Consider the following 24,755-nt stretch of genomic DNA (forward strand, 5'->3'; position numbering starts at 1 on the left):
GGCAGTGGAGTGTTTTATACAACAAATACATTCTTCTTAAGAGAAGATTTCTTTCCCCTCACACTCCTCCAGCCCATTACAGACTAAAGGATACTACGGTGGCTTTAACCACACAGGTCGTGTCTAAGTAGCCCACCTACACAGGAACAAAGTAAGCTCACCCTTCCCTCTGCAGTGAAGCAGATCATTCACACACAGAAGCTGAACAGCCTAGGACACAGAGGCACAGGGATTGCCAAACCAGCATGGAAGGCCACCACAGCAAAGCCTGCAGGACTGATGAAGCCATTCTGATTAAAATCAAACTATAATCTCATATCCTCTTATTCCCTGCTGCCTCAGTTCTTTCACACAGTGGTGCTTGCCACCAAGCTCAAGATCACCCAACAGACCACGAGATGTAAAAGCTTTGTCGTGGGGATGCTCCTGGGCGCTCACACTGGCACTGCAATGACCTCTACTTCAGCCCTCCGGTTAGGAGGAGCAAAAGCCTGGGAATACAGAAGCCCAGCTCCGAAGGGAACCGAGAGCAGCTCAGAGATGCTCAGAGGCATCAAGATCTGCAGAGCAGAAGGTGCAACTTCAGCCATGTTAGGAGCGAAAGCAGAGCGGCTCAGGTTGGGATGGGGGAAAACAGAGACAGGCGAGGTCCGCAGCAGAGATCCCGGAGTCAGCGATGCACCGCAGTACGGATTGGCAAGAGCAAAGGAGGGCTCCCGAGCCTGGGCTGGACGCGGAGTGCTCCTGCGGCAGCCCACACACGCCGAGCCCCAGGCCGCAGGAAGCTCGCGTGAGGCCGGCGGGGGAAGGCGGGCGCGGGGCCGAACGCCGCAGAGAACGCCCGGTAACGCGGGGCTCGGGCCGTCCGTGCCTCTTGGAAGCGGTGGGCGGACGGGGAATGCTTTCCCCCGGCATCTCCCGCCGCCAAGGGCCCGGCGGAACAGCGATCGGCGGCAGGCGACACGCCGCCAAGGTGACGGCGAACAAAAGCCTCCCCCCATCCTTCCCCTCCGCGCCCCGGCCCCGCCACCCCCGCGCCACAACGGGCGAGAGGAGGCGGGCCGGGAGCCAGCAGCCGGGCCCGGCCGAGGCGGGGCGGGCGGTGAAGGGCAAAGGCGGGCCCCGGGGGCGCTGCAGCCGCCGTTAAATGTCCGCCGCGGCGGGGCCTACCCCCAATCAGCCCTCACCTAAGGAAAGAGTCTCGGGTGCGCGGGGCCGGGGCACGTTTCCCGCCCTGGGCCTCCTGGGTGTCAGGCGAGGCGAACCTGCCCCTCGGCGTGTCCCGCAGCGGGAGCAGCACGGAGGCTCAGCAGCGGTGGCGGCGGCGATGTCAGGGCCGGGCGCGGGAGGGGCGGCCGGGGGCTCGCGTGAGCGCGTGCCTGTGCGTGCTGTGCGTGCGCGCCTGCGTGGAGGGAACGCGCGGGTGAAGGGGGGGGAAAGGCCAACTGGGCATGCGCAGCGCGCGTGGTCTGCGCTCAACCCACGCGGGGCGAGGCCGGCAGCTCTCCGCCAACCCCCGAAGCCACGTTGCCGGATGGGCGGGGCGAGCAGCCGGCCGTGGTCTGTCCGTGGGTCTGTCCCGCGGGGTGGGGATTAACGGTGCCTGGCTTCTCACAGGCTGCTTCATTAACCCTGTTCTGCTCCTGGTACCGCGAAAGATATGTTGTGCTGCCGGCTCACTGGGCCGGCCAGGGTTTGGGTGTCCGTGGGGGCGGCGCGAGGTCCGCCAGGACGTGAGTTCTCCGCGGCTGTCCGGCGGGGTTCACTCTTTACGCCGCTCCGGCTCGGGTCCTGCTGAGCGGGAGCAACGTTCCGCTCTTGGCGGAGGGCTCCGGCCGCCTGGAAAGTCAGAGGAGTATTCAGTGTTGGCTTAACCCGGGGTTTCCGTGCGGGGCTGTCCCTCACTTGTAACTCCGGTAGCAGCCCAGAGCTCCTCACAGAAACAGAGACAGTCTTTGAGCTATGCTGAGGTCTAAAAGGACAAATAGCTATAAAACATAAAGTAATTCCTTCCCAATGGGACAAAAGATTGACTTAGGAGTGCGTTTTGCCTGCAGACTCCTTGTTTGGGAGCAAACAGCAACAGCCGGGGCCGAAAACTGAGCCTCCCCGGAGTACAAGGGCCGATATCCGTGACAGGGTCCTGGCTCCCGCGGTAGACAAATGCCCTGCGGTAGGGGCGTACCCGCAGGAGGAGTGCCCGAAGGCGGGGTCGTGGCTCACGCGTTCCCCGCCCGCCTCCGGCCACGTCGGTGCCACGTCGCGGCGCAGGCGCGGTGCCCGCTTCCGTCGCGGGGGTGGCGGCAGGACCGGGAGCAACGGGGGCCGGGGGCGCGGGGCGAGCTCCGCTGTCCGAGCCCAGCCGCCATGAACTTCCTGCGGGGTGTCATGGGCGGCCCCAGTGCCGGGCCGCAGCCCTCCGGCGCCGAGACGGTGAGCAGGGCGGGCCGCGGCTCGGTGGGGCCTAGCCTGGGGAACGGGGCTGCGCCGTGAGCCGGCGGCGGGCACCGGCCGGGTCCCTGCCGGCGGGCGGTGTGGAGGCGCAGGGGCGTCCCCAGCTGCGGCTGGCGCCTGTGCAGCAGCGGCTGTACGCGTCCGCGGTGCCGGCCCAGCCCAGGTGGTGACAGCTCGCTCCGCGTGTTCGCGGCCGGTCCGCGCTGGCCCGGTGGCGGGCCGGCAGCTTTCCCGAATGCCCTGTGCCCTGCCCGGGATGCCGGGGGTGCTGTGACAGCACCGAGCTCTGCGCAGGGACGTGATGGTATCGCCCAGACCTGGAGAATCGGCTCAGTCCTGGGTGGTTACGGCTCCGGCTGGGCTCGTTGTAGGGTTGCGGGGGGCACCTTGTCCTTCACCCCCGTGTCTTGTACGTTCTCAGATCCAGAAGCTGTGCGACCGGGTAGCTTCGTCCACGCTGCTGGATGACCGGCGGGATGCTGTGCGTGCTCTCAAATCCTTATCCAAGGTGAGCAGCCAGCTCTTCAGGAGCCCCGAGGGCTTCTCGTAGCTGTGCTTCAGAAGCTGAGCCAGATCTTTGGGCTGGACCGTTGCTATTCTGCTTTCCCCACACAGAAATACCGGCTGGAGGTGGGCACCCAGGCCATGGAGCATCTCATCCACGTCCTCCAGACTGACCGGTAAGCTCTGGCAGCTGCTCCAGCTGATAACCTGGCTCTTATCTGCTGCTGAAACCATTACAACATTGGTTTTCTGTACCAGTAACACTGGGGGAGCTGGACTAACAACTGGAACAGTGGCTTTTTATGATGACAAACTGAATCACTTGTCAGAGGTGACAACCTCCCTGGGCAACCTGTTCCAGTGTCTCACCACCCTCACTGTCAACAATTTCTTCCTAATCTCCAGTCTAAATCAAAGCTTCTCAGTGATCAGTTTCTACTTCTGTGGACAGGTAAATCCCAAAGGACAACATTAATGATCTACAGTATTTGAAGCAGCCCAAATCTATCTGTTATTGGGCAAAACATGAGCAAGAATTAAGAGGGAATGAATGAAAGGGGCAGATGTCTATTTTCTTAGCTGTGGGTCATCAAATGCCTTGGCAGGACAAGGGTGTCATGGGTGGGGGGAATGTCTTCTGACAACTTCCATTCTGGATTTGAACAGAAAGCTGCTGAATACATAAAACCTCCCCAGCAGGGCAGCACATATGGGCTGCTTGCATGTGCATACATGGGAAGCATCTCACATGGAGAACTAGGAAAGCTGAGTCTGGAAGGAGATGCCTCCTTACTCCCATTCCATTGCCTAGATAGTTGAAAATGAGTAGCTGGCCTGCATGCAACTTGTAGGATGCAAACAGCAAAAGCTATAGGAGGAACTGTCCCTGACACAAAGGGGAAGGCCTTCAAAAATGAGGTCAAGGAGCCTGCTTTTATCCACTTTTCTGCTCTGGAGCCAGAGCTGAACTTTGAGAAGGGAGGCGTGGCTCTGCTGATCTCCTTTCCATAGAGCTGCTGACCTGCACCATTCAGGGTACAGGCTTGAGGGCTTTTCTGGGCTTTTTGGGTTCAGTTGTCCCTTTGGAATTGGTGTGCGCTGGGGCTCTGTGCAGATGTTCCTCATGACCTGAGCTGCCCTTCAAAAACCAGTAACTACACCTCTGGGGTTTGGGTTTTCAGCTGGAAAATTGCTGTTTTCCACACCCCCCATACTGATGGGCAGATTTCCTGGTGTGTTTGTGGTGGGCCAGCAGCTGGCCTACGTGTTGCATGCTGTGGCTCATTTAGGAGAGATCTGGTGGAAGCTCCTGAGGACTGCTGAGTTCAGGAGGGTGTTACGGATGGTGTGAGCATGTCGTTGGGTGTTGGTGATGTGGAGGTGAGGCTCTGGAGCTCTTTCAGCTGTAAGAACACAAACCAGAGCCAGTTCATCTCAATAACTGATGAGGGAGTTGCATGCTCAGCTGTCCATGGTGCCCAGAGCAACTGACATACTGAACTGAGAGACAACTCCAGGTGTCTTCTCACATGTCACTGTGTGTAGAGACTTGCCTGTGCTGGTCCTGTGTGTTGACTGTGTTGGTGTGAAGCTGGAGATTACAGGAGGTCTGATCTGATAAGAAATACGGAAGGAGCAGGGAAGCAGTATGCTGGAGCCAGAGCAAGTGGCTTCTTCTGTCCTCCCCAGCTTAGCTTCAGGGACTTTTCCAGTCACCTGAAGACGGGTGGCCAAGCTCCTGAGGTGAAGTTTTTTGGCCCTGAAGCTGCTGCTGGTTGTTTCTGTGCTGACTGGAGCTGTTACACCCCCAGCTGCTTGTTGTCTGGGATGTGTGCCTGTAGCTGCTGTGTTTGTGTGCAGGCTGATGGTGAGGGGATGGCTGGTGTGCAGGCTGCTGTAACCTGAGAGCAGTGACAAGTGCAAACTCGTTTTCCTTTTATGCATTTCCCAGGAAGGAATGGGAGAGTTGAAGCAGCACAACTGTTTGATCTTCAGCAGCATTTGTCTTGCTGGAATATGTAGTGGCAGTATGGAAAACAGAAGCAGCTTTGGTTAGGGATGATTATTTTCTAATGCAAATAAGCTCATTGGGAAATCAGTAGCTAATCAAAAAGCCACTTGGTTTTGAGACCTTCTCAGCCAGGTGTGAGAGCTCAGCTCTTTCGGAGGATTATGCCAACTGCTATTCCTGTAGCTGTTGGGAACAAAGGGCTGTCTTTCATCTGCAGTGTCTCTCCTGATTTTGGTGAATCCATTTTTCCTTCCCTTGGAATCTGAAGTGCTAAGCACAGCTCTCATCTGTGTAGTAGTAGATCTTTCCTCCTTCCCCTCTGCAGCCTCATAGCTGTGCTAATCATTGAGTTGCCTGGCAGTGAATCAAGTTTTTCTGTAGCTCTTTGCTATTAGCCATGCTGATAGCTTAATTGTGAAGCTATTGGTATGAGCAGCTTCATCTCCTGACTTCAGGAGAAGTCTGTGTTGGAGTGGTGAGCACTCCTGTTCTCATCACTGTCCTCAGGTCTGCACAGCCTTTGCCCTGGGACAGGAATCCACCAGTCTCTTTGCAGTGAGCACATCACTCCACTTGTTTCATGGCTTACTTGTAGATTGCCTTAAGCTCTATCTGCTGTTTGGGTGCTCAGAATGCAGAAGCTATTCTACAGAAGTCTGCTGTCCTTCACTGTTTTTTCAGAGATGTGCATCAGCACCCTGGAGCCTGCAACAGCCCCCAGCCAGCCTGTGCCTGCTGCAGACCCACAGCCACCAGTGGCTGGTGTCATGTGTTTGTTTTGTAACACCAAGTAGGGTCTGTGACCTATGAGAGGACTTTTTCCTTCTCTCTAGACATTGCCACATCCCACCAGGGATTATTTTGACACAGATTTGGCACTGGCTGTAGAACAGGCCAATGGCACTTAACTACTGGTGTGGGAGAAGGCACCAGAGGAAGGAGTCCACTTGGATCTTTAGCTGCTTGTAAAACAAGGTTTTTCAGTTTCAGCATGACACTTCTGACAGTTTGATACCTAACAGGGAGCAAAGAGAAAGAATGTTCTTTGTTAGGCACAAACATCAGCTGTTGCTGTGCTGTTGGTTGTGAATTTGGGGATTGTCATATGCTTCTCATGGAGTCTTCTGTAAGAGGCCCTATGAATGCCATGGCCCCTGGGATAGCTTTTCCATGACTTCATTTTTTTTAGGGACAACAAAATGCCCTCCTTTTCAGGCATGCTGTGCCTGATGACATGGCAAACACTCTGTGTTTCCATGCTGTTCTTGACAGTGGAGCTGTTCCCTGTCTCTCTTCTGACAGTGAAATGCCCTAGTTCAGAGGAAGAGATAAAAGCACTCCTGAGACATCCTAGTTGGGCAGGACAAGCTGTGGGTGCCCTCACTTCCATGCAGTTCCCTGGCAGCGCATGGAGCTCTGTGCTGACATCTTGGTCATGTGCCTCAGCAAAGCACAGCGAGCAGGGGGAAGCTGCCTGAAGTGGCTCATGCTGGATTACTGCACTGCACAAGGGCTGCATCTCCCAAGGCTGCAGGACAGGCTGCAAGGCTATTTCTTGCTTGATTTTTTTCATTACAGAGCAAAAGGATCAATAAAATGTGTGTGGTGAAGGGCAGGTGGCAACAAGGCAGTGAGCAGCAACGATGGGCTGCTGCTCTCGTGTTGATGTGTTCCTCCTGACCAGGGAAACAAGGCCTCCCTTGCACACCTACCCTGGCTTGTTCTTTTGTAGCTGCTGGGATTTCCCCAGCAAGGGAAAGGAGGAGCAAGGCTGCACCTTGGGTTATTTCAGGTGTACAGGAAATAATTTCTATGTGTTTTTTCAGACGTGGAACATTTCAATTCTATGAGAAGGAAACCACAGGAAAGAGCTAAACTGGCAGCAAAGGGAAGACAGGAGCAGGGAGCTGAGCATACATGCTGGATGGACTTAAAGCCTCCTTCACTTGCTTTGACTTAACAGTTTGTCAGAGGAGATCAGTTTTGCCCCCTTTATTTCCACTTTAGCCCAGCTTAAAAGCAGGTGGCAGGAACTGCTGAGGACATGCTGAGGAAAAAATGTGTCCTGGGAGGACAATAGCAGGAGAAGGATTCAATTCAGACCCCGGCCTGACAGAACTGCCCTGAGACCTGATCATTTCTACCTTTGGATTTAGTGTGGGAGGCATTCAGGGGAGGTGTCACTGCCAGCTTGCTGAAGCCCTTGCTGCAGTGACACAGAACATGTAGGTATGGATTGCTCCATTCTGTCTTGCCAGAGCTGCTGGATCATCTTCAGATATCTCTTGGGTTTTGACTGCAGCATCTGCCACAGGCCTGTCAGCTGTAATTAGTGGTCTAGCAGAGGTAGTTGGCCTCAGTTAAGGCTTGGTGGTTAGCAGTGCTGATCAGGTTGGTTTTTAGACCTCTGCTCTAAACCAGCCTGGTAGCTTCTTCAAGTGCAGAGTAACCTTTGGTGTGGAGGCCTGGCTTTGTATGCCTTGGAGATCAGGGAAAGCAGGTGCTGCAGAGGGTGACTGGCAGGTCTTGTTTTGGCAGTGTGCTGCTCTGGTGCTTGGGCAGGACATGAAAAGAGCTGAGGTGTGTCCTCCTGCACTGAGGTGCCTTGTTTTGTGATGGGGATTTCTCTTCCTTTGTGTTTTGACCAGCTGTGCTTTCACACATGTGCAAGCAGCAAACATGGTTACATTGCCCCCCAGACTCTAGCACAGGGGTCATGGATTGTTCAGAAGGACCAGATCCCTTCTAAAGCAGAGCTTTGTTAAGAGCAGAATCTTGGTGTAAGCAGGTAGAGTTAGGTTGGCTACCCAGCAGCTTCTGGGAATGCCTGGAGTTCCAAACCCCTTAATAACTGGGTGTAGTCTGAGTTGGTGACACAGAGGCTGGCCTCTTTAGGAGCACAAGCTTTTGTCCCCTGGTTCTTGCTGACTGGGTGACAGAGAGGGCCTGTCCTGGCATGGGGCTGAAGCTTGTCTGCAGCTTCTTTGGGTGACTTTCTGAGAAGGGCTCTGAGTCCCTCCTAGAAGTCTCTCCTGGTGTGACTGAGGAGCAGTATGGAAGGAGTGGCTGAGGAGATGGATGACATGCTTACACTGAAGCTTCTTGTGGTCATCTGTGTCACCAGACTTTCTGGATGTGGCCACCTGAGGGAATGGAACTGGGAAAAGGAGTTTGATTCCATCCAGGGATGGCTCTGTGGGATTGCAAAATGCTGTGTCAAGATCAGTCCTTCTCACTTGGTCTAATGCTGCAGAGGGAACTGCCTGTGCAGACAAACAATGTGTAAGAGTAGTTGGCCATGTGTCACTAAAGGGAAGTGGTTCTTTCATTTCAGTTCAGATTCTGAAATAATTGGCTATGCCTTGGACACTCTCTACAACGTCATCGCGAATGACCTAGAAGAGGAGGAGCAAGGTAAGCACTTGGTAGCTGTAGCTGGGTGAGCTGTGGGCTGCTTTCCTTGGTGGATTCATTCAAATCATGACCTGTCACACTCTGACCAGTGCCCAGACTTGCTTTGCTGTGGGGCAGCTGTTGTGACAGTGCTCAAAGTCTCACTGTCTGCAGCTGACCCTCCACTTGTCCCTTGCTGCAGGTGTTCTGTGGAAGATCACCTCTGTTCATGTTTGCCAGTCAGGCCTTGGCTTGATCAATGTTTAAACTGGCAATCTAAGCCAGATGGCCATGGGCTGGCTTCCCAAGGCTTTAGGAGAAAACATTCACAGCAAATCCCAGAGCCTTGAGGGTATCCATTCTGCTTTTGGGGAATGGACATGAAAATCCATCAGACCAGCTTGTCCAAAAGCCATCAGAGCTCTTGGGCAGGTGTGAGTTCTGTGTGAGAAGGCTACATTTAAGGTGGCTCAATGTCTGTGGGGTCATAACATCCTGCATTTGCCAATGCAGGACCTCAAGAGTCTCTCTGGTCTTTTCCTAGCCCTTGTATCTCATTTTTCAGTTTCCATCCCATGTAGTGAGTGCAGATGCTCCTGTGGATGGGCAGAAAGGGAGGTGGTGCTGCCCTTGGGGTTGAAAAGTCTCTTGACTGCAGTATTTACCCCAAGATCTCCCTTCAGAAGCTCCTTAGGTGGTAAATAACCTTGCAGAAAGTAGGTGAGGGTTCTCCAGCAGGAGCAGAGCTCTGCCATTCTGTTGGCATTATGCTGTGCAGTGTGGCCTTTCATGGGGCCTCCTGCCATGACCTCTCCTGTCTCACCTGGCTGCAGGAGATTGCAAGCTGAAGTCCTTCAGTGCTGTGTTCTTACCATCTCTCACAATGTTGCCCTTTTCCTTGTTCATGCAGTTGCCTGATCTTGATGAGTTTTTGAACAAGATCAGAGTTCCGCAGTGCTGGGGAGTCAGTGTTCACAGCAATGGCCATGATTATGGACTTGACAAGAGTGTTAGAGCACTCTCTTAAGAAGAGCTAAGAAGTGACAAACTTGAGTGCTGTGTGAGCTCCCTGGTGTGTTGCAAGAGTGCAGGGTGGTGGAGTTCAGTCCCTCCACAAGGACTGCTGCCACAGAACCGCTGTGGGGAGCTCGGGGTTGTGCTGCTGTTGGTTGTGCTGTTGGGAAAGCTGTTCAACTTGTAAACCTTTCTCTTGTTTCTTTTCCCTTTGTCTGCACTGACAGATGATTCTGAAGGTAAAAAACCTTTACTTATATCAATACAGCACTTGCTTTAGATCTAGTTGCTACTCACACCTGTAACACTCCCTGCTGCTTAAAAAGGACACTGGTGACTTGCATTGGAGCCTCCTGAAAACTTTCTGCTGGCTGCTCTCCATGTTTGCTCTGGAGCTGAAATGCCTTCCCAGTTTGGTTTCTGTGGTGATTTGGACATGCTGAATGCCAGCAGGTCTCCAGAGACTGCAATAAGGCTAAAAATCTTGTTTAGGATGCCATGACACAGTGTGCAAGGTTTTAATGGGCAGAAGCTCAAGAGCAGTTTCTGTTCCCAGGAAGCCCTGGAGCTCAGCACAAACAGGCTGCAGACAAGCAGCCTTCAGTGTCTCCTTTAAGCAATGCATGTTTGAAAGGTCTTCTCTGCTACCACTAACACTGTGTGTCTCCTTTTTCCAGCTGGTTTTGTCACAATGCACTTCACCTCTGCATTGGAAGATGAATTGTAGTTTGTAGTGCTGCTTGGCAGTGACTCACTAAGAGCTAAACTAACGGATGGAAGTTATTCTCTTTATCTGAGCCCTCTGAATGGGGAGAGTTTTGTGGGTAGAGGCTGGTTGCATGATCTGTGGTGTGCCTACAGGAGAGTATGCAGCCTGACTTTGCCTGTTTCTGTCTGGCTCATGTCTCTTTTTTAAAATCCAGTAGAAGAAATCCTGATAGGAGAACTAAAGATCAATCTCTTTCCTTTCTGGGAGATCCATACAAATGAGCTCTTACAGGCTGACACCTTGCAGTGAATTGCCATTGCCAACAGCTGGATTGGGTTGATTAACTGTTTTCTTGGCACCAGATTTTTGTGGTAGAGGCCTTGGGTTTCTCAGTTTTTGCCAGACCCCTGCAGGGTGCAGAATTTGAGGATCAGCTCTGGTCTTTGACCCCTGTTGGAGCTGCTCAGTTGTTAATGGTTTGTTAGGGACTCCTTGATAAGGCTGCAACTCCTGCAGTTTAAATCCTGATTTTTGCCTTTGCTCAACCCAGTCAGACCTTTGGATCTGGTCAGAAATTCAGTGGCTTTCCCAGGTGTTTCCTGTGCTTTGTGCTTCAGGCTGTGCCTGTGGTTTCAGCAGGGGCTGGTGTGGCAGTGCTGAAGGTGCCTCTGTGTGGTTTGTAGGCTGACCTGATTCAGGGGAGCAACAGCAGTGCCTGTGCAGCTCCTCCTGGAGTGCTGGGCTTTCTGCACTGCTGGGAACACAGAGCAGGGCCTGGGCAGCTCCTCCTGGAGTGCTGGGCTTTCTGCACTGCTGGGAACACAGAGCAGGGCCTGGGCAGCTCCTCCTGGAGTGCTGGGCTTTCTGCACTGCTGGGAACACAAAGCAGGGCCTGGGCAGCTCCTCCTGGAGTGCTGGGCTTTCTGCACTGCTGGGAACACAGAGCAGGGCCTGGGCAGCTCCTCCTGGAGTGCTGGGCTTTCTGCACTGCTGGGAACACAGAGCAGGGCCTGGGCAGCTCCTTCTGGAGTGCTGGGCTTTCTGCACTGCTGGGAACACAGAGCAGGGCCTGGGCAGCTGGCAGTGTGCTCTGTTTGGAGCAGAGCAGAAGGTTGTCTAGGGGGTGTGTGGGGTTCTGCTTTGTAGACAGAAGGGTGCTGGGCTGGAGGTGGCCTGTGGCCTGCTCCCCTTCCTGCTGCTTTGTGTTCACTGGCTGTTGGGACAAGCCTTCTGGAAAGCCTAGCAAAGAACCAACCTCCTTTTTAAACCAGTTTCATATGGAATGGCCACTGGTGTGCTGCACAACCAATTGCTGCCCCTCTTGAGAGCCAAGCAGCTGAAAAGCTGTGGTCTGGGCCTGTGCTGGAGTGGAACAAAACCTCTTCTCTTCCTGTCCAAATGAGACCATGATAAAAAGCTCCCTTTGAACTAGAGCTGCTCTCCATTTTCCAGCAGAAATTCCCTCACTGTGCCAACCAGCAGAACCTGCCTGGGGTTGTCCTGTCTGTAAGCTGTCCCTCAGCCCAGGCAGGCAGCAGTGGTGCAGAAATGCCCTCTGCCTGTTTTCTCCTCCTTGGTGGGCTGCTTCTGCCTTTGCTTTGAGTTTGTGCTGCAAATGTGCAGGAAATGATTGTGGAAGATGAAATTTATGGGCTAACCCAATTCCACACAACTGAGGAGTAAATAACAACCTGGCATTTCCTTTCCCTCTGGAATTAATTCCCATTTCAAGACTGAGAGGGTTTCAAACTCACTGTCCTGATGTTTTAGATCCTTTCTACTGCTAAACCAAAGCAAATCAATGAGATGTTGGAGCCATTTAGCTTTGGATGGGTTTTGTCCCCCACTGCTCGCTTCAAGCCCTTGCTATGAGATGTGCTCAGCTCTTGCACATCAGTGAATAGTCCTTACAAGGAACTTCACTGGAGCAGCTCAGCTGCATGTGAATGGAGCCACTTGGAGGCTTGGTGCTGCTCTTCTGGGAGCTTCTCTCTTTCTCTCTCTGATTCCCTGCTCACTTCTGAGTGTGCTTGGTTATATCTGTAACAGGCAACTGTGGGGGTGAGAGCTGTGAATCTGGCTGGGTATCATCAATGGAAAGAGGATTCTTTAATGCTGAAATGAGTTTGGTTAGCAGATTCTTGGTTCCCTCTCCAAGTGAAGTTTAGAATGATGTGGGTGTTCCCTTTTGTGCAAGGCTACTGTCAGCTACTGTTCTGGAAAGATTCCACATGAGAGCAGTGGCTCTAAACCTTCGCCCTTTTTAAATAGGAATGAAAGTGGCAAGGACCTGAAGTTCTCTAATATGATGTTTTTCACTGTTACAGAGGAAAACTTACCAAAGCAAATTGATGATTTGGGAAGTCAGTTCACAGAGATTTTCATTAAACAGCAAGAAAATGTCACACTCTTGCTCAGTCTGGTGGAGGTGAGTAGCAGAACCCTGCTTGGGAGGCTGAGGGATTTGTAATGCTGGGCAGGGAGGTGATCTGGAGGGATCTGTAAGAGGGTTGGCTTTCCTTTCCTTCCCTCTGTTTCCAGGTAAAATATAGGATGGTCCCTGGAGGGTCAGACTGACTGGTTTTTAGGGAGAAGAAATAGCTAGGAGAGCTGTCCCAGCGAGCAAGAGGAGAGGAAACTGCTGGGAATTCCCCTTGCTGATAATGAAGAACCACAGAATAGGAGAGTGTTTGAATGCTGGCCATGTGCTCTGATAGGATGGGTGAAAAAAGAACTGAACAGGAGAAGAAATTCCTTCTCTGTTTGGTGTCTAGAAGAGAAAGCTGAATAGTGAGGAATTTATTAATGTTCTCCTCTCTGGTTTTGCAGGAATTTGATTTCCATGTTCGCTGGCCTGGAGTGAAACTCCTTACATCTCTTCTAAAGCAGCAGGGACCTCAAGTGCAGCAGATAATTCTTGTCAGCCCAATGGGTCAGTGTTTGAGTTTATTGCTGATAACTGGAAGCTGGGCAAGCAGCATGGTGTGGGGGGGTGGCTAGAGGAGTCTTCAGCAAGGTGTTTTCCAGACCTCCAGCATGAAAAAGCTGCCCCTTCATTAATGCTTTTTAAAACTGTGTTTCTTGCAGGTGTTTCCAGACTGATGGATTTACTAGCAGACTCCAGGGAGGTGATAAGAAATGATGTAAGTGGAGAGCAAAGAGCTCTTTATAAGAAGTAACTGTCAGCTGAACTGCTGAGTGCTGCTGCAGAATTTGGGTTAGGTTAAAGGAATGCACAGGAAGAGTCATCCTGGTTGCTCCTTGGGAATATTGAATTCCTCAGCTGAGTTGGGTGGCTCTTGGGTGTCTTGTCATGATTCACACAAAGGCACACTGCTGCTGTGCATTTCTTGCAGACACTGATCCTTGTGTGGGCTTTTCCTGTCCTGTCAGCTGCTCGTTCTCCTGGCTTGTCAGATTCACTTCAGCTCTTCTCTTGACTCATCAGATGCCAAAATGCTCCAAATGCTCTAATTACTACAGCAGACATGAGGTGTTTTACAAGTTCCCTCTATCTTCTGTAGAGCCTCCTGGCACCCTTTGGGACACTCCTGTGCTTCTGTTTTGAGGTGCAGTGAGGCCTGAGGAGCTGCTGGGTGGTGTCCATGGTGGAGGTTGTTAGCTGTTCTGAGACACAGGGCATGCAGCTCTGTCCTCTGCTTCTGGCCAAGGACTGTGCTGCTGAGTCAGCATTCTTCTAAGAGCTGTGACTTGTGAAAAGCCAGGCAGGGCCAGGAAAGCTAAGCTTAATTTCTTCTCTCCCCACCTGTCAAGGGAGTCTTGTTGTTACAGCAACTGACCAAGAGTAATGCAGCCATACAGAAGATTGTTGCCTTTGAAAATGCCTTCGAGAGACTTCTGGACATTATAACTGAGGAGGGAAACAGCGATGGAGGTACAGAAAAGTCTAAGACTTACTCACAGCCTTGTGCTCCTGCATGGAGCTTTGGGTGCCAGCATTTACAGGCTGATGTTAGTATGCACTTGGAGCTAGTCAGGGGGTAGCAGGATCAAAACACAGAGCCTGGTCATAACAGAAGGGGCAGAACCAGGCTGAGAAACGGGCAGGGCCTTGGCATCTCCTGAAAACTAGTCCTGAGGAGTTAATTTCTCTGTGTGCATGAGTTGGTGTGTGGTAGCTGGGCTTAGGCCTCTTGAAGGGCAGTGTCAGAGATGTGTATGCAGCATTTGGCACTCACCAAGTTAAGCATCTGCATTCCTCTTGCAAGGTCCTTGCATGCTTGGAGTGCCTTGAAGTAGCAGCTCACTGAGCTCCTTCAGCCTCACAGCTGACTTCAGCTTTCTGGTCAGCTCCTTGCTAAAGCATTTAGCTGTTGGGGTGAGAAAAAAAAATGGATGAAAAAAAAAGAGCTTTTGTTTGTTTGTTTGTTAGCAGCACTTTGTGAGTTTGCTACCAGTTGCAGCTTGCTACAGGATCAGTTTCAGTAACAAGTTGCTGTGACCTTTTTCTGGGCTGCAGGAGCAGTTAATGCTGCTCTCCCAGATTAATTACTTCAGGTATGTTGGCATGGAAGGGTTAAGCAAAGCTGCTATTTTGAGGCAGCTGGTAAGTTTAGGGGACTTGGTCTGTAAATTCCTGAGTGCTAGGAGTTCTCTGCTCCCTATGTGTCCCTAGGCCTGCCATGGGCTGGGTGGCCAGCTGTGGGAAGGGGGAAGGTGACAGCTGCTCTCTCTTTGTTCTCCCACTCCCAAGTCTGGCATTGGCAGGGAGTTTTCACAAGTGCAGGGAGTAAGTCCTGACCCTTTCTCTTAAGTCTAGATTTGGAATCATCCCAGCAGAAGCAGACTGCCTTTATTTGTGTTGTCTTCTGGACAGAGCTGCTTGGGGATTTGCTCTTCTCACAGTACAGAGCTGATGAGCATCTCTGGGGCTTCTTTCAGTACAGATAAAGCCTTAGGGGGAAAAAATAATGATTAAAAAAAAGCTGTTGTTGAGTAGAGTTTGAATTGGCTCATTGTAAGGGCTCCAGGGAGACCTAATAGCAGTCTTTCAGTACCTGAAGGAGGCTACAAGAAGGCTGCAGAGAGTGTTTACAAAAGCCTGCAGTGATAAGATGAGGGACAGTGGCTTCAAACTAGAGAAGAGCAGATTTAGATTGGCTGTTAGGAACAAATTCTTTACCATGAGGGTGGTGGAACACTGGAACAGGTTGCCCAGGGAGGTGGTTGAGGCCCCATCCCTGGAGATATTCAAGGTGAGGCTTGACATGGCTCTGGGCAACCTGATCTAGTTGAGGATGTCCCTGCTGACTGCAGAGGGGGTTGGACTGGATGAGCTTTGGAGGTCCCTTCCAACCCAGACCGTTCTATGATTCTATTTCTAAAATTGTTTCTCCACCAAAGAAACCCCCAAAGTACCTTTGAAATGAGCTGAGGATGTAGGCAGTGGGCTGAAGAGGAGGGCTGTGTCAGCCAGGGAGAACTGCTGCATTTCAAGTGTGGTGCAGTTCCAGAGGAGCTTTGTCTTAGTGCTGATGCAGAGGAAGGAGTGCAGCCTCTGAAGTAGGTACACTTCAGTACCCAAGCTGTTGGTGAGGCTTGCTCTGAAGTTCTTTCTGTTGCAACCCAGTTAACTCCCCCAAACTGTATTCTTTGGAAAGAAGATTTTTGCTTCAGACTTGTGATAAGAAACACGAGGATGGTTTCCTCAGAAATGTGCTGGATCAAAACCCATGTATTGAGCTGAGTGACCTCTGAGTTTTTCCATGCAGGAGGTTCAGTTCTGCATCAAAATCTAATGCCTGTTAAGAATGAGGAACTCAGAAGTGTGTGCTCTGTTAGTGCACACAGAAGCTGGTTAGTTTTCCATGTGTCCCCCTCTCATTCATCTTGTGGGTTTTTGTCTCACCAGGAATAGTGGTGGAAGATTGTCTCCTCCTGTTACAGAACTTGCTGAAGAATAATAACTCCAACCAGAATTTCTTCAAGGAAGGTTCCTACATTCAGCGTATGAAGCCTTGGTTTGAGGTTGGAGATGACAACTGCGGGTGGTCTGCGCAGAAAGTAACAAATCTTCACCTAATGCTGCAGGTAAAACACCTCCTGGACTGGCTCAGTCTCAATGCCAGCATTTCTTCAGCTCTCTTGTACTGAATTAGAAGTGGAGTGTCACAGTTAGCTGCCAAGTCTGGGTTGTCTTCAGCTCAGAACTAGCTAATTGTTCTCTTTACCTCCTTCTAGAGTATTCTGCCTCTTTACCTCCTTAGGACAAGGAGCTTGTCCTTGTAAGCTGCAGCACAGGAGGTTCCACCTCAACACAAGGGGGAACTTCTTTACTGTAAGGGTCACAGACCACTGGAACAGGCTTCCCAGAGAGTTTGTGGAATCTCCTTCTCTGGAGACTTTCAAGGCCTGCCTGGATGCATTCCTGTGCGACCTGTGCTGGACTCTACGGTCCTGCTCTGGCAGGGGGTTGGACTCAATGATCTCTTTGGGTCCCTTCCAACCCCTGACATCCTGTGATCCATTTTCAAGAGCAATTCTGTTTTATGGCTGAACTTGTTTTTGTTTGTGCATTTTGGAAGCTCTCAGGCTCTCTCCAGACAGACCTGTTGCTTTGCTCCTAGCTGGTGCGGGTGCTGGTGTCTCCCACCAACCCTCCGGGTGCCACCAGCAGCTGTCAGAAGGCGATGTTCCTCTGCGGGTTGTTACAGCAGCTCTGCACCATCCTGATGGCCACAGGGGTTCCTGCTGACATCCTGACAGAAGTAAGAAGGGAGCAAGCAGATGGAGGGAGGGGGGCAAGCAGGACTCTGCAGGGGTAACTGGCTGCTGCAGAGACAACCTGGCGTGATAAGGTTTGCTGAGAGAGCATTTCAGATGCCAGAGGTGTCAGCTCCTCCCAGAGAGAAGCCAGTCCCTTATGTGACACTCTGCAGCCAGAAACCACTCAGACATGCTTGGGGTTTGTGTTGGGTTTCAGCCTGTCCCAGAGTGGCTGAATTGGTTCATGTTTTTCCCTGTTTTGGGGATGGGTTTTTTGTTGGTTTTCTCTCTTGAGAGAGTCTAGAAGTATTCTGCCTCAGCAGGTCTCCAGTGCTGAGGGATTTCTAGCTTCAGGAAAGCCCTGTCAGCAGTGTAGGACGAGGTTTTCCCTTGGTAAATGCTGTGCTTAGACTGAATGTGGACTGGTTCCTCTGGCACAGCCTCCAATCCACTGCTTTTCTCTCTTGGAAGCTTTCACCTCTCAGCTCCTCTCAAATGCCCAGCTTGCCTGTCTGACACAGCAAAGCTGCTCTGAGAGAGGAAATGGAGTTGGAGGTACCTGGGTACAGCAGAGCTGGCTGAGCTGTCCTTTACCCTTTGCTTCATGGCTGCCAGCTGCCTGGATTTCATCTGCAACAGTTTTACTGCATTAATCCCTATGCTGAGACTTGGAATGTGTTTGTTGATGCTGAGCTGTCAGGGTGAGCTGGGATCACTTTGTGGGACTAGATGATGCCTGACACTAACTGTCTGGTTCTGTATCCTTTCTGCAGACCATTAACACTGTCTCAGAGGTCATTCGAGGATGCCAGATGAATCAAGACTACTTTGCCTCTGTAAATGCACCTTCTAACCCACCAAGGTAGAGGAAGAAAAGTGTTTAACTGAGTTGGGTAATGAAGTACTGGTATGGGCAAAGGATTGCTGGAATTCAGGTGTGGAATGATGACAGAGCCACAGCTTGGGGCTCACGTTGGGAGTCTTAGATAGAGTGTGAAGGTGTTAAGTGTGCTGGCTCCTGAACTGATCTGATTTGTTCTGTGGCACCTGAAAAGTGAAGTGAACAATAGCTGAGGAATTCCCAGACTGGGATGAGCTGCCACTGTCAGCTGGAGGATTTAGAGACAAGCAAACAGGTTTTTGGAACTCAGACTAGGGAACAGCAAGCATTAGCTTAATGAGATCTTAACATTTGAGTTTGAGGGGAGCAGAGGAGCACTAGAGGCTGCTGGTGGCATGAGGAGGCATCTCCTGCTGTGTTCCTGAGGCTGAGCAGCAGGGGACTCGGTGGGAGGTGGAAATCCTGTGGGAGGAGCACTGGCTCATTGCAGCCATCTGTGCTGAGTCTGCTGTTGGGTTTTGTGTACAAAGATCAGAGGCTATGCTCAGATGTTTGATAGATGGAGCAGGCAAAACTCTTTGCACTCCACGTTGCGTATCTGTGGTTGTCTTCATTCAAGGCCTCGTCCTAACGTTTCCCCCTTTCCTTTCCCAACAGGCCTGCCATTGTGGTGCTTCTGATGTCCATGGTGAACGAGAGGCAGCCTTTTGTGCTGCGCTGTGCTGTCCTCTATTGCTTCCAGTGCTTTCTGTACAAAAACCAAAAGGGCCAGGGGGAGATTGTCTCGACGCTGCTGCCCTCCACCATCGACGGTAGGCAAGGCTGGCACGAATGCTTCATGCAGCAGGCTCTGATCCAAGCAAGATCTCTCTTAGGATTGCTCTCAAGTGCCACTAGTTTCATTTTTTTGGGCTTTTAGTTGTTTTGATGTCTTTTGATGTTGCTGTTGATGATGGCCTGTTTTAATCTCACTTGTACCTCTTGGCCCTTCTGGTAGCTACAGGTAACTCGGTCTCAGCTGGCCAGCTGCTCTGTGGGGGCCTCTTCTCCACAGACTCCCTCTCCAACTGGTGTGCTGCTGTGGCCCTGGCCCATGCCTTGCAGGAGAATGCCTCTCTGAAGGAACAGCTGCTGAGGGTTCAGCTGGCCACCAGCATCGGCAACCCACCGGTGTCACTGCTGCAGCAGTGCACCAACATCCTCTCGCAGGTACAGCTCCCACCCAGCCTGCTGGGGGAAAACAGAGGCTGCAGAGGCCCTGCTGCCCCGTGCAGGGGCACTGGTGGAGGACATGGCTGTAAGCCTAACCAGAAAGAGGATGCCCTCTCTTGAACCCTTGTTTTATGCCTCACTTGAAGCACTCTGTGCTGCAGGGGCAGGAGAGCAGCCAACCTGGCTTGCATCAGTGAGTGCTGCTTGGTGGTGTCTGTTCTCAGCAGGCCCCAAAGCATCTAGACCTTAAAGTTGGTTTAAAAGACAAGGCAAGCTGGCAGGACCCACAGGCACGTTTTGTTGCTGAAGTGGTGCTTGGTTGGCTTTTAACCTGTAACTGCTAAGTGGAGACATGCTGAGGATGCCAGGCTCTTGTGTAAGATGGTTGCTGGGTTTGCTGGTCAAAGCCAAGAGCTTGTCTGACCGTGACCTGTTCATGCCTGGCTTTGCAAATGACAAGTGAATGGAGTTCACCTCCTAGCCCACGCTTCCCTTTGACATTCCCTCTGCTATGCTTTCCCCAAATGGTTGTAATAATAATGAGGTAGTTAATTCTGGCTGCAATCAGCCTTTCCTGCAGTGGAGAACAATGGCAGAGTGCTGGAGTTTGGAATGAATTCACCTGCCTTTCTCTGCTCTAGCTGAATGCAGCCAGCACTCCTTACCCTTTCCCCAGCACTTTTTGTCTGAGGTAAATTGCAGTCAGGAACACTGCCTGTGGCTCTCAGCCTGAAATGACTGCAGGGGCTGCAGGTGTGGGGGGCTGTGTGCCATGTGTTCCCCTGAGGGCTGTGCAGTAACCTGTGTGTAACTTGCAGGGGGATAAGATCGACAGACGGGTATGTATCCACTGCACACCTCTGGCATCTCCCGGGGTCTTTAACTGCTTTCCATGTGTTTCCACTCACAGCTTTGTGTGGCACTGGGGTTTGGGTTTTTTCTTAGCATAACAAGCTCCCTCTGTGTCTGCAGGGCATTCTCTGGGGGTGCTCCACATAAAGGTAGCATGGGTGCTTTCTTTCCAAGGGGGAGACTCCACCTAACAGATAGCTTTTCGGGCTGGAACTGTGACAGCTGTTAGAAATTTCTGACTGGCCTGCAGCCAACAGCTGCTACAATCTGAAGAGGGAACATGGTGCTGATTTCCTGACTGCTAAACCCCACCCCAGCTGTTTAACCTGCCTCCTGGCCTCCTTGTACCTTCTACTTACCAGAGGTTTTAACCTTGGAGCTGCTAGTTGTGACTAGCAGGGATCTTGTTACTAGGAAGCATCCCTGGAGTGAGCTGTTTGACCTTCAGGCTGCTACTCAAAGCCCTAAGTTGGTTATCTGTGGCAGAAAAAACCCCAAACAAACCAATTCTGAAATATGGCTGCTGTGGGATTTCTGTTTTATTTGCCACCTTGCTCACAGCTGTCCTGAGGGGTGGGGTTGTGCCATTAGCAGCCCTGAGCTGTAGCACAGCAGCCATGGAGATCTGCCATCTCTCACAGTAGGTGCTCCCATGGTGTGTCTAAACAATAGCTGTGTTATTTTTCCAGAGAGGGTGTTCTGGGCTGCATGGAAATCCTGAGGCAGAGCTCCTCTGACCTCAGAGGAGCAGGCAGTGCCTGAGCACAGATGTGGTTTGTGCCTGCATCCAGCAGATGTGTGCTGCAAGTGTGACACTTGTGCCAGTGTTGTCTTAAGAAGCTCAGGATGTGCCAGTGTGCTGCAGGGCAAGGCTGCCAGTGCCAGAGGTCGTCCCCGGTGCCAGAGGTCGTCCCCAGTGCGTGTGAGCTGGCTGACAATGTTGGGACAATCAGAGCCAGCTCCCTGGGCATCCTCTCTGGCCTTTGTGGGTCACCCCACTATATGCCAGTGAATCTCTGAAACATGGCTTGTCCTTAGACTGGCTTGGAAAGAGATGTCCCCTGAGGAGCAGGGACCTGGGAGTGGTGTGCTGCAGGGAGGTCACTGACTGCTGAGAATGCAGGGTGAGGGGACTGCATGGTGCTGTTGGGGAAAGCTCCATAAGCCAGTTCAGAGGAACAGAGAGGGCAAGGGGAGAGCAGAGTATGGTGGGCACTGGGCAACTGGCAGTGAGGTCTAGGTCAGTGGAAAGCAGCTGTGGCCTTCAGCTAGAGGGATAGCAACAAGGCAGGTGATCTGTGCTAACAGAGTGCAGGTCACAGCCAAGCTGCAGACACACCTGGAGTAAAGACTGAGCAGTGATTGCTAGGAGAGCTTGTGGTACTCACCCTGCAACACAACAGGCTGGTGCTGAGTGCTCTGCTGTGCCCACACTTCACTTGGACCTCTGGAAGGGATGATGGTGACCAAGGGCCAGATGCTCCCTTTTCTGTGTGCAGCATTAAAGATGGCTGCCATGGTCTTGCTGTCTGTGCTCTGTGTTCTCCTTTAAGGAGGTGGTTTGATCTTGGTGTTGGTGATGCAGCACCTCAGGAGGAAGCCCTGGAAGGCAGGCACTTCACAGCTTGGTATTTAGACTCCACTCCTGTCTGTCTCATGGTCTGCAGTGGCAGTTGGAGGCCTGTTACAGAGGATCTTCTTGCCAGGCTGCTGCTCAGTGGCTGTTCTGCTGAGCAAACTGGCTTCTTCAGAGACCCTTGGGGCTTGTTTAGTGCTCAGCCAAGCTAAACCCCACACTGCTCTCAGCTCTAAAGCACAGGGGCTGGCAGTTTAGTGTCTCCAGCACAGAAAACTCTCCAGCACAGACACTGTTGATGGGTGCTTCTCTGTTTTGCCACTGTCTTTTTCCTGTGACCACTTGTTCTTCCCCCCTTTTGAAGATCTCCCAGCAGTTCTCTGTGCCCTGCCTTGCCTTTGAGACTTGGCTTTAGCTTTATCAAATTTCTCAGGTGCTTGTGTGAGGCTCAGCCTTCCATGCAGGGAGGATTTGTCTTGGTTGCCTTCTGAAAGGTTGCCTGTTGGAACAGATGTCTGTTGTAGTGCTGCTGTGCCCACAGTGCCTGCAGCAGAGACAAGGGGGGAACAGGATGGAGAAGACAGTCAGTTTGAAGGTGAAAAGTCATTTTCCCTACTTAACAAAAATAGTGCAGCTAGCATTCCCCTTGCAGGGTGAGTGGGCGCACTGGCTGAGCCCAAAGCCACTCTTTGCTTAGAAAATGACAGAACACCTGGCACCTTGCAGCCAGCAGGGGAAGTCTTGTGGTGCATCTCTCCTCACAGGGAAGCCTCCCCTCACTTAAATTGCACCTTTTGTCTTCTTCACAGGGCTTGTGTGTGTGGTCCTTCATCTCACCCTAGCATTCATTAGAGATGCAGAAGTTATTAGTTAGGATTTTATTGTGGTGTTACTTGCAGTGAGGGGCGCCACAGTATCACAGACTTTAGAGGTTGGAAGGGACCTCTAGAGATCATTGGGTCCAAAGCAGGAGCACCTAGGGTCACATCTGTGCTGTTTTGCTCTGGGAACAGTTCAGTCTGGTTTAAATTTTGTGCCACTAAAGCTGTGTGCAGTGTAACTAACGAGTGGGGGGGTCCTGAAAGATGTGCTTGTTGCTTGTCTGATGAAGAGAGCCAAGTGTGTGAGCCTGCAGTGGAGAACAGCTTGTGGGGGCCTTTTAGTCTTCCACTGCAGAAAGATAACAGTGGGGGGGGGGGCTTTACTCTTTGCAGGGCAGCAAAGTCCAGACGAGGGTTGGACTGCTGATGTTGCTCTGCACTTGGCTAAGCAACTGCTCGATTGCTGTCACCCACTTCCTCCACAACACAGCCAATGTTCCCTTTGTATCCTTCACCTGCTTGCAGAGCAAACCACTTGCTGGAACTCACTGAGGTTCCTCCTGTGCAAGTTGAATGTTGACTTAGATCACACTGCAGGACATCTCCTGGGGCAGGAGGAACAGCCAGCCTTTTGCTCATAGATTGATAGAATGGGTTGGGTTGGAAGGGACCTTAAAGATCACCTAACTCCAACCCCCCTGCCATGGGCAGGGACACCTCACAGTAGACCCAAGGCCTCATCCCACCTGGCCTTGAACACCTCCAAGGAGGGGGAATCCACAACCTCCCTGGGTAACCTGGGTGGGTTCCAGTGTCTCCCCACCCTCACTGTCAAGAATTTCTTTGTTGTCAGTGCCCTGTGGATGCTGAGCTGTCCATAGGATGTGTGTTAATTAGAGTGCAGTGGAAGGCTTCCTTGTTGTGTCAGCCAAGTGTATTCCTTGTTCTGACAAGCCCCTTGCTATTTTTAGTGTGACTTAGCTTATACCCTAGAGGAAGGAAGGAGGCTTCCTATTTGTTGCTGTGCTTGCTTTTCAGGAAGAACTCTGGCAGAGGTACTTAAGGCTAAACTGTCACCTTGTCTAAACTGTGTTGGAACAACTAAATCTCTTTGGTTCAGCATGAAGGTACCGAGGGGAGAGATTTCAGGGGAGCCACAGATTACTCAAGTCTCTCAAAACAGGAGCTAGCTTTGTGAGGGCTTCCATCATTATTTTTGTCTGCTTCCTAATCAAGAGTAACTGGGAATTTGTAGAGGGAGGAGAATGTTACATGTGTTGTGTTTCTGGAGTACCTCAGCCTTAACAAGAGCTCCAGCTCACAGGGCAGATAGCTGAAAACCTCGGCGAGGAGGAGCAGCTCGTCCAAGGCCTGTGTGCACTTCTGCTTGGCATCTCCATCTACTACAATGACAATTCCCTTGAGAATTACAGGAAGTGAGTATGGTGTGGAAGGGAGCATGGGATAAACATGAGAGACTGCAGGGCAGGTTCTGTGAAGGGCTGAGGGTGGCTCAAGAGGCGTTGAACGTTCCTTAGGGAACGCAGAGTGAGTGACCCACCTCTACTTCTGCATAGCTCCTCCTGCCCTGCGTGCTCCTGGGCTGGGAAGAGATGTGAATGGCAACTGAAAAACTGCCTCTGTCATGTAGAGCATCTGCTGCAGTTAAGACTGGAGCCAGATAATCAAGAATTGTAACTGCAAAAGCCAGCTTGAGGGGAGGAGGGGCTCGTTTCTGGCCAAGTGTTGCACTGTGATCTGTCTTTTTCCAGAGAGAAGCTGAAGCAGCTGATTGAGAAGAGGATTGGCAGGGAGAACTTCATTGAGAAGCTTGGCTTCATTAGCAAACATGAACTGTATTCCAGAGCTGCTCAGAAGCCACAGCCCAGCTTTTCTAGCCCAGACCACATGATGTTTGACCATGAATTTACCAAGCTTGTAAAGGAGCTGGAAGGTGAGATGCTAACTGTCCTCTCTGCAAGGGGGTGTGCAGTGTGATGGCTCTGGATGGAGTGTTTTGAAGGATGTTACACTAAGAGCTGTGCAGGCTGGGTTCCTACTGCCACCAGCTCAGCCCAGCTGTTTTGATCAGGACATAAAAAGATGAACTGGGCTTTAGCTGACAAACTGTTTCTGGCAGGTGTCATAAGTAAAGCTATTTACAAGTCCAGTGAGGAAGATAAAAAGGAGGAGGAGGTGAAGAAGACGTTGGAACAGCACGACAACATCGTGACTCACTACAAGAAAGTCATCAGAGAGCAGGTAAGGCCCAGTCACACTGTGCAGGTACCTCCAGAAGCTGGGGGCCTGCTCTCAGAGGCACCACAGTGCAGTTTGCCCACTGTTCCAAAACAAGTCACAAGGGATCTGGCAGTGCAGAGGCACTTCTCAAAACACTTCAGCAGGTTTGGGCTCTGCTGAATGCCAGTGTTTAGAATGCTGGTGAGGTTTGCTGTAATTCAGGGATCTGGGCTGGACATGGTGTGGTGGTGCAGGGGGGCGAAGGGACAGCACTGAGGCACCAGGGGAACTTCATAGAAGGTGTGATGACTGCAATTGACAGACTTCTGTAATGACTCTTGAGGCAAAACACATGCCTGCAGGCTTCAGTGTGCTGGAGAGAAATGGCAGTCATCAGAATC

General features: G+C 51.7%; 1 protein-coding gene across 2 annotated transcripts in view; it reads left to right on the top strand.

Annotated features, from left to right (window-relative positions):
* Positions 1-2,367: 2,367 nt before the first annotated feature.
* USO1 (USO1 vesicle transport factor) overlaps positions 2,368-24,755 on the top strand; it is a 28,239-nt gene continuing 5,851 nt past the window's right edge. The window contains exons 1-19 of one of the 2 annotated variants that reach the window (XM_054392270.1): positions 2,368-2,433; positions 2,876-2,962; positions 3,070-3,134; positions 8,304-8,383; positions 9,604-9,615; positions 12,413-12,513; positions 12,915-13,017; positions 13,173-13,228; positions 13,860-13,980; positions 15,958-16,136; positions 16,673-16,813; positions 17,585-17,673; positions 18,310-18,464; positions 18,650-18,861; positions 19,683-19,703; positions 22,507-22,617; positions 23,431-23,549; positions 23,886-24,067; positions 24,254-24,375. In XM_054392270.1, coding sequence (XP_054248245.1) covers positions 2,368-2,433; positions 2,876-2,962; positions 3,070-3,134; positions 8,304-8,383; positions 9,604-9,615; positions 12,413-12,513; positions 12,915-13,017; positions 13,173-13,228; positions 13,860-13,980; positions 15,958-16,136; positions 16,673-16,813; positions 17,585-17,673; positions 18,310-18,464; positions 18,650-18,861; positions 19,683-19,703; positions 22,507-22,617; positions 23,431-23,549; positions 23,886-24,067; positions 24,254-24,375 — 2,022 coding nt within the window. The remainder of the gene's footprint in view (positions 2,434-2,875; positions 2,963-3,069; positions 3,135-8,303; positions 8,384-9,603; positions 9,616-12,412; positions 12,514-12,914; positions 13,018-13,172; positions 13,229-13,859; positions 13,981-15,957; positions 16,137-16,672; positions 16,814-17,584; positions 17,674-18,309; positions 18,465-18,649; positions 18,862-19,682; positions 19,704-22,506; positions 22,618-23,430; positions 23,550-23,885; positions 24,068-24,253; positions 24,376-24,755) is intronic. The other variant, XM_054392269.1, reaches the window with a different exon arrangement.

This window comes from Indicator indicator, chromosome 25 (assembly GCF_027791375.1).
Source record: "Indicator indicator isolate 239-I01 chromosome 25, UM_Iind_1.1, whole genome shotgun sequence".
NCBI lineage: Eukaryota > Metazoa > Chordata > Aves > Piciformes > Indicatoridae > Indicator > Indicator indicator.